At 45.6% G+C, this 9,048-nt stretch overlaps 1 protein-coding gene across 1 annotated transcript; it reads left to right on the forward strand.

Annotated features, from left to right (window-relative positions):
• The first annotated feature begins 325 nt into the window (after positions 1-325).
• LOC105358864 (transmembrane protein 263) lies at positions 326-8,725 on the forward strand. Its single transcript, XM_023954690.1, has 3 exons — positions 326-507; positions 4,351-4,438; positions 7,757-8,725. The coding sequence occupies exons 1-3, from the start codon at positions 499-501 to the stop codon at positions 8,041-8,043; spliced, it is 384 nt and encodes a 127-aa protein (XP_023810458.1). The 5' UTR covers positions 326-498; the 3' UTR covers positions 8,044-8,725.
• Positions 8,726-9,048: the final 323 nt, after the last annotated feature.

Here is a 9,048-nt window from a genome sequence, read left to right on the forward strand (position 1 = left end):
ATTATAAAGTTGGGAGAAGCGCTCTCGTGTCGGCGGGAGAGATTCAGGAGTTGCTGAATTAATTGAACGGCGTTTGTTGCGGTCTGCAGTAACCAGAATAAAGAACTTTAAAAGAGGTTAAGTCTCCGTGCCTCAGTGTGGGGAAGGGACACTACATTATTGTATGGCTCTTTCGAAATTACATTTCAAAATATGTGGCATTTATGGCTCTCTTGGCCAAAAAGGTTCCCGACCCCTGGTTTAGCTGCAGATTCAAGTCAGTGGGAACTTGGAGCGGACTTTTATTGTGAAAGTTTTCAACGGAAGGAAAGGCTTGATGAGTCTGAGCGTGAAGTGCGTGCGTGCGTGCGTGCGTGGAGAGCGCCACGTCGGCAGAGCCTGCAGGCAGAAAAGCAGCGGAGGAGAGGAGGCGCTGGAGCTGACGGCTGCACCCCCGAACCCGGGAGCAGGGTTCGAGTCTGACGCTTCCGCTTCCATATCCAGGTGTCCACGGGAACGATGGTGAAGGTGAGCGCTCCGTGGGGGTGTTGGCATCTGTGGAGGCAGGTTTTGGGCGCGTGCATCGGTGGGACCATCGCGGTCTGCGCCCCGAGCGGGTCTCCGCCAGGTGACCCGGTTCTGAGCGCGCGTCCGCTCAGGGGGCTTTCTACGTTCACACCGGGCTGGTGGGGGGTCGCTTCAGGAGAACTAGAGCCCCGCAGCCTTTGGCCGCGCGTGGAAAGTGTTCGAAAGTCCGTAAACCGCGGTGATGTGGCTCCGGTCCGGTAAAGTCTGCAGGAGGAACTCTCAGGTCCTGCTGATGTTTACTCACTACGGGATCAGCAGATCACAACCTCCATCTTGAAACTTGCTGAAAGAAGCACACAGATCCTCATGAGTCTAAACTCAGAGCAGTGCTTTCTGGGAAATTCTTCCATTTATTTTGGAAGCAAACAGAACCGGTTCTGAATGAACCTTCAGTTTGGAGCAGAAGGACTGAAAAGGACTTGATGGTTTGACCTGCACGTGCTGACCCGCGGATTCTGCATCGACAGAACCGGAACCGGACGGCAGAATGTTCTTCCTTTCCTGTGACATGGGATGCTGCCACATCTCCCTTCAGAAGAACAGGCAGTTTGTGCGCATGTGCACCACGTGCACCACCTGTCCTCTCTGTCACAGATCTTCTCTTCTGGTGTGTGGTCAAACTAAGCCAGAGTTTGGGCTTTTGGGGCGGGAACCGCCTGCAGGAGGGGGCAACCCGCTTGCAGCCCCAGCAGCAAGAAGGAGGGAACCAGTAAGCAGGATTCTGCTGCCCAGAGGGTCAAAACATTTCTGGCCGTTTTCTCATGACAGAGTCCAGATCTGAGTCAGTGTTTTCGTAGAAATAAGACATCCCCTCATTCTGCCCCCCCCCCCCCCCCCCCCAAAAAAAAAAAAGAAAAAAGAAAAAGTTCATCTGTATGAGGCCCTGAGACAATAACAAGTGCTGCTGTGATGACACCTTTCTATGAACGCTTTTCTCTAAACCTCCAGAGTCTTAGGTGTGCAGATCCAGCTGGGGGGTCTTGAATGTCAGACCAGGGCTGGATACTTGCAGAGACCAACCCGATGACCCCCCCCAAACTTCAATCCAAACACTGAAACTGGAGGGAGATCATGAGCGGGCCAGTCCAGCCAGCTTGTATTCAGGTTCATATTCAGCTGCAGAAACGTTTAAAGGGTTTAGCTCTGCTTAAGTTTGATGAAAACAGATACTTAAGGTTAATTTTCTGTCCACTTCCTGCTTGTTTCTGTGTTAAAGTTCAGCCTGTGGCAAAGTGAAGACTTTCAAAATAGGACCAAAGTCTCTGCGATGGTTTCTGCTGATAAGTTAGGATAAATCCTCCCTCAGGAACCATGGTCACACTCAGGTGTCTGACCTCAGCCGCCATTACTAGACCTTCACCGTTGGTTTGACGTCTGCGCTGATTCTCATCTAAGTTGCCATTAAGCGGCACAGGGTTGTCATGGCAACTGGACAGTCATTCTGAGTCAGGCACCTAAAGACATGTTTGACATAATTCATCTGAAAGTTTGCCTAAACATCAAAACGTATCCATTAGTTAGTTGTGTAACGATGCGCTAAAATCTCAGTTCGGTTTGGTTCAGAATTTCATAGGACTCGGCTCGGTACATTTCGGTTCAGTACTGCTGTTTAACAAATCTGTCTGATATGAACTTCTATTTTATGAACTATTATTTTATTGTTATTTATTGTATTTGTTTGTGTGTGTTTTAATGCTGGACACCTGAATTTCTCCCTTGGGAGATTAATAAAGATTTATCTTTCTATCTATTTTCGGTACAAAAAACTAAGGCAGAAAAAAATTACTTACAAAATTTTATTTTATTTTTTATTTTATTTTATTACACTGTATTTGTCCCACGAAGGGAAATTTGTTTCCGCGTTAGACCCATCCCCTTGGGGAGTGGTGAGCTGCAGCCGAACTGCGCTTGGGAGGCGGTAGCGTTAAGGGTCTTGCCTACGGGCCCCCACTGGGTGATGTTAATTGCTCACCATTGATGTGGTAATTGCCCCTAGTACCATTGCTCATTCCCCTCCTGGTTTCCTGCGTGGTAGCCTCCCACCTTACCAACCGAGCTACCCAGCCACCATGCATTAATTGGTTTTACATAACAATAAATAAAATTGACCAATGTCGGTGATCTGCTTAATAAAAATGATTAGCTGCCAGGAACATAAAACTTTAGATACTTAACACTGGCCTGAAAAAAACATTTGAATTTGCACATGTATTTTCTCGTAGACCCGATTGTTCCAGTCGGTGATGCTGTTTTGAGTTTGTTAACAGATTAGATGTCTTTCTGTGGCATACACTATCTTTGTGTAACAATGTCAACACACAGCATTTGACTTATCCAACTGTCTTTTTCCTTCATGGATGCTGACAACAAAGCCAAAGTGTTCCCCCCACACAGGAGAGTGTAAGGAGATGGGGGGGTCCTCATCTCTGGCCTGGCGTCTGCATTAACCATATGTTCACATTCTTACTGTCCGTCACCTAATAGCGTCTCGAAGGAAACTCACAGCTAACATTAGTTCCACCATTAGTTCAACGCAGCTAGCTAATTAGCAGCTCTCCTCTGGTTTCCCCGCTACGAATGACAAAGCAGTTGGGTCGTTCCAATGTGGATAAAAATAGAAAAAATGTACCGAAACTAGGGATGGGAATAGAAGCCCCATGAAGCTTCCCTTGGGGTTCATGTTATTGTGCTGGAAAAATGAACCAACCATTCAGGGCTTTGAAACCACACAGAACAGCAGCATCTGGTGGCGAACTGGATGTAGATCTTATGCTTCAACTGAGCTCCTAGTAACATTTCAATGTGGAAATGACAATGAAAAAACAAAGCAATGTTGTTAATGATGATTAACGCAAAACAACACAACGTGATGTTTTCTGTGAGAAGTGCTTGACACAGCAAAACCCACATACATGAAGAAATTAACGCAAAGCAAAAAAAAAAAACATTGACTTTTTCACTGAGCTATCTCTACTAGTACTGATTGCCATTGGAAATTCATTGAAGTATTTTTTTTTCATACTCAACGTTCATAGTGTATTTTTTTTTTTTGGGAAACTGAGTAGAAACTATCCTGAGCCACAGTACGTCTTTTACCAGGAACCATAGTTAAGTGCAATGAACTGACGCTGATTCCAATACAGGGAAACAATAGAACTGGTCGGGAAACGTTCAGGATTCATTTGTACTTCTAGAGAATAGCGCGCCCAACTGTTCAAACACAGGTGACATCAGAACTGTGGTTTGACCAAATGAAGCATTTGGCGCTTCATTCGTCATCAACCATGTGATCTACGCTAGTTGACACACGCCCCCCAACCACTCTGTTTCATGAAGGTGAAACGCTCGCCGAGGCTTCATGTCAAACGGGCCATCCCTAACCGAAACGGTACAGAAGTGACCTGAACCGAAACGGTTCGGTTCAACTACGTGTATCGTTACACCCCTAGTGTCCGTTCAACATGGAGGGGACCCTCTGGGGGGGCAGCAGAGGTGCAAGAAAGGCCCTTTCAGGAAAAACTCCTTCCAAATTAGATGAATCCATTCAATTAGAACCCACCTTTAGGTCCTGCTTTGTGTCAAATCAAACCTCTTAGTGTTTTGGAAACACTGTTGCTCTGATAGTCACGGAGCTGGGGGTGGGGGATAACAACCCCCACAGTGGAGGATCCCCAACAGCTCGCCTTTGGACAAAAACCAAGGCTCTTAGTTTTGTGGTGTATTTTTAAACGCTGTTGGTGTGTGTTCAGAGAGATGATCGTGTGGAACTTTCCTGCTTTTCAGGACGTCAACAGCATCAACGTGGAGCCCCAACCGGGGACCAGCCTTGCCTCAGACGAAGCAGAGCATGGCCACAGCCAGCCTCCTGAGGGTAAGAGGAGCACCCGGGGAGGGGTCCAAATGCCAGCGGGGAATACGCTGCAAACTGCACTTACCCTTCCAGAAGGTCTCAGCTGGTTATGTGTTTTCTGTGTCTAAGCTCTGAGCTGATTCAGACCCCACTCCATCACAGATGTGGGTCAGAAGCAGGGACGTGCGGTGAGGTTCACGCCTGGTGAGGCACTGACGTCATCAGTCAGATTAACAAACTAATGAACCCTATAGAGAAGCTTATTCACCGTTTGATTGGCAACAGTTAAAGTGTGTTCAAACTGGGAAAACTGTTTGTTCCAGACCCAGTCCGCTTAATTTGGCCCGTATCGAGCTCTGAATCTTGTGTCTGGTTTTGTTTTCAGACTGCCGTCAAGCAGCCTATCCTTTTTAGCCTAGGAGCTACTAGAGACAGAAATGATGGAAGTCCTGCGCTTTGTAGTCCTTGTCCGGTTTAGTTCATTCAAACTTTAGATTTTAGTTGGCCAATTTTAGACGTCTGTATCAACGTCAGGCTCAGCACTTTTTACTGCTTTTGAGTCATGCAGCAGGGCGGTTATTGGCAAGAAGACGGCTAAGCAGGTACACTGATAAGTGTTTATGACATAGAGATTGTCAGGTAAAAGTTGTTTTAATGAAGCTGCCTTCAACCGACCACATTTGAATGAGTTCCTGTTCCATCATTGTGGTTTTAGGGCATTGTTTTTGCGTGAACTCTAAGGAAACTACATGGTAGCTTTTAGGATGACGTCACAGCAGCCTCTGTTGGGCGTGTGCCGCGTAACGACACACAGAAAAGCATGAAAGAAGCGTTTTCAGTTGTTAAAATAAATTTAACATTAAACAGTTGGACCCTTTTTCTGGTGTTAGACGATAATCGTTTCTTTACATTTGTCCGCGGCTAATCAGTTGCTACATTCTCTGTTTTGGTCACGTGACCACCGGCTATGGTGGCCGCTTTGGTCCAGTTGTTCCGCTCCGAGGATGGTTTGGATTCAGACTGAGGAATCTCACAGCGAACCGAAGCTCAGTCCCTTTGGAAACAAACCGAGACCACCTCAGAGGATGGGTTTCAGAGCTGTTTCTGGTCCCAGACCAGGGGCCACTTGGGGGGTTTTCAGACTGAATTCACTTAAACTGAACAGAATGTGTCCAGTCTGAACACAACCTAAAATGTAATTTCAAAATTTTTTTCCATTTACAAAGGAGGGAAAAAAAGACCAAAATTATTGTTGACTTACTTTGACTTCTGAATGAAGTCCGTGCTCAACTCTTGGAGAAACACACGGATAACCTGTTTGTAGAAGGTTTCCTTTTCTCTCTTCAGTTTTAAAGAGACGTGTCTCCCCTACTTCCTGAGTCGAATCCTCCATTTAGAAAACGATGCTAAACAATATCAAAGAAGAACTGGACGGCTGCACTGGACTTGCTACCACTAATTCTCTTATTCTTTAGCCGTGGGAGTCTGGGATCAGCAGGGCTCTCTGCCTCACCATGTGCATTTGTAAAGCACATTTTTAGAGGATAAAAAAAGACCGTCAGTTAGCCAGATATAAGCAAATGAAGACATTAAAAACGAAGCATCTCTAATGACGATACAAAGACCGAAACAGTAAAGCGCATGTGTCAGCTGCAGCTGCAGTCAGTATGTGCAGTGCAGGGGGGGGGGCACGGTTGGCCGGTGCCTCACCTGCCTCTTTCTCCTTTATTTCAACAGGAAATTCGCTTTTAAACTTTTTTGTTTGTTTTACCAAAGAAACATTAAAAACCCTTACAGAAAAAAATAATACTAGAATAGGCATGTCTAAAAATATTATTTTTTTTTACGTTTAATAAAAATAGTACATTAATTGTATGAAATGTATGTATTTTTCAGCTATATTTTGCAGGGTACACACGTCACTGGTCAGAACACTCCTGTGATGGTGGCAGTTTGAGCAAATTGCAGTTTAAAGCAGGGAAAGGTCCATCTTGGTCTCAGACTGAAGACCTCAATGTTCAGAAATGATTCTTACCAAATGGTCTTCTGTCAGGTTAAGGTCAGTGTAACCGGTCACTTTCTGCGTTGTGCTGGTTAATATTATGGTGTGACACGGTGGAGAGAAGCCTCCCTTTATTCTGGTAACAAACAAACAGAAAAACAATACACTGTGATCCCGCCCACTCCAGTTCCTATACAAACAAAAGAAACCAAAATTTAAGTTTTAACAGTTAATCCCCAACATATCTCTCCTAAACCATCAATCCCTTTTAATCATCACATCACAAGTCAGAAACACATATGGCTGTGGTTATACAAATACAATTTAAAACCAAAAAGGGCAATAAACAATAGGATGGATTGGGATAATAAAATGATTTTAGGATGATGGCACCCACCTCTCTGACAGGAGGGGTGGGGAACAGTGGCTTTTGGAAAATATATAAGAAGAAGAAGAATATACATAAAAGAAGAAGAAGAAGAAGACAGGAAGGAGGGGCTATGACTAGGAGTGTAATGCAGCAGTTTGTTGGAGATCCCTCAGGTATGGCAACACTTGAACAGATTTTGTGCTATTATAAACTAAGATAAAGGCCGTCCCGGTTACATCAGGACTCTGTGTAGTCTGGTCCAGTTCTTCGTGGACCTTTTTTTTGCTATGCATCCATGTTGGAACAGGAAGAGGTTTTCCAGTAGCTATAGGAGGTTCTGTTGTGATATTTCAAACGGAATCAGCATCTTCCTTCAGGCTCATCCTGTAAAGGAAATCCAGATTTTGCTTTTAGAAATCAAAAAGGAAAAACATTGAAGGTATCTGAAACACTTCCCACCAAAAGACCGTCATCGTCAGGTGAGGAGACAAAAAACAGAAAATCTCTTCCGGAAAGTCCATCCAACTGAAAAGCAGCTCTGTGAAGTGGATTTTCCTGGGTGCCATGAACTGTACATTTCTCTCTCAGTAGTGAGGAGCTTTAATCTTTCTGCCAATTGATGGTAAAATTAATCCAACTTCTTTGTTTTAAACATTGGAAATAAATTTAGGCATCAAGAAGTTTTATGTTTTTGATATTGGGGGATTTTGTCAAATGCACAATCTTTGATCTACAGCAACACTTGGACTATTTAAGCGATTAATGTAAATCCAGCGGATTCTGAAAAGGAGAAGCTGCTTTGGGCTGATTCTGTGCTGTAGTAAAGTATTGTATATCAGTCCAGTTACGTTATTTGCATGAAGGGTAAAAGAGTTATGGAAATTCAGAGATTGTGCGTTATTTTCTGTCTCCAGTGACGGCTCTGGAGTTAAAGGGTTAACTCCTCTGCTGGCTTTTCTGTCTGCAGACTCTGGCAAAGATCATGAAGCTCCGCCCCCCAGCATGATGTGGCGAGTCACCGGGGGCCTCTTCAGCGTCACCAAGGGTGTTGTCGGTGCTGCAGTGGGCGGTGTGGCCTGGGTGGGCGGCAAGAGCTTGGAGATCACCAAGTCGGCGGTGACCACCGTTCCCTCGGTGGGGGTGGGACTGGTGAAGGGGGGGGTGTCTGCTGTGGCCGGAGGCGTCTCAAGTGTGAGCTCAACGGTAGCCAGCAAAGTTCCGTTCACCCCCAAGAGGAAAGATAAAGCTGAGTGAGTGGGGGGGGTGGGGGGTGGAGGGAAAAGGGTTGCCCCCTCCCCCCTCAGCTGTCAGAGAGGGCTCAGACTGATCTCTGCCAATCAGACACCGCAGTGCCTTCTGTTCTCACCAGCATGACATGTTGACGCAAGACCCAGCGTCCAGCAACCACACATTCAGTACTTCTGCGTTACCATGGCAACCCAGATGCTGCATCCTCTGTGTACAGTGCGAGGTGGACACCATCATGAACCCACCTGTTTACAATCGTGACTGGAAACCCCCTTTTCTCCTCCTGGTCCTTGTACTCCAGTCTGGATTTTGACGAGTTGTCCTCTTCGTCAGGTGTGTCGTGATGGGGAACTAACCCCTTTTGATGTGAAGACTCGTTCTTCCGCCTGCAGCTCCCCGTTGACCTCCTGCTCCGCAGCCAACCAGGCGCAGCCGTGCAGATGTGGTGCTGGGTTCCGTCGGCGCTCTGCATCGGTCACTGCTGTTAGAACCTGTGAGCAAGAGTCCTGGCCCTTGTTCAACTCTTCTGCAGAGTTCTGCGCTGTCGTGCAGTCAACTCATTCTTCTCATCATCTGCATTTCAAAGCAACATTTGGAGCAAACCGTTGCTGAGGGAAATCAACTATGAATGTGGTTTTTATGTTTTTCTGTCCAATATATCAATAAAGTAATAGGAAGGTAAAGTATATCCTACCTGTCCTGTCATTTTTATGAAGTTTTGAAGAAATGAAAGTCAACAAAACACTAGATTATTTCAAGATTTTTTAAAAAAAATAATAAAACTAAGCATTTACACACAATTCACATCCAAATAAATGAATAATTTAACGTCACAGAATTGTGGTCAGATAAAACAGGATGGACACCTTCTCGAGCGCACAATACGCTGCAGTCTGTTTCTGTCCCTGGTTGTGGCTCTGGCGTTCCACACAGTGATGGAGGAGGTGAGGATGGATTCTATAAAGGCCATGTAAAACTTCACCATCGTTTGGGCCAGCAGGTTGGCTCCCT

Source organism: Oryzias latipes, chromosome 5 (assembly GCF_002234675.1).
Source record: "Oryzias latipes chromosome 5, ASM223467v1".
Lineage (NCBI taxonomy): Eukaryota > Metazoa > Chordata > Actinopteri > Beloniformes > Adrianichthyidae > Oryzias > Oryzias latipes.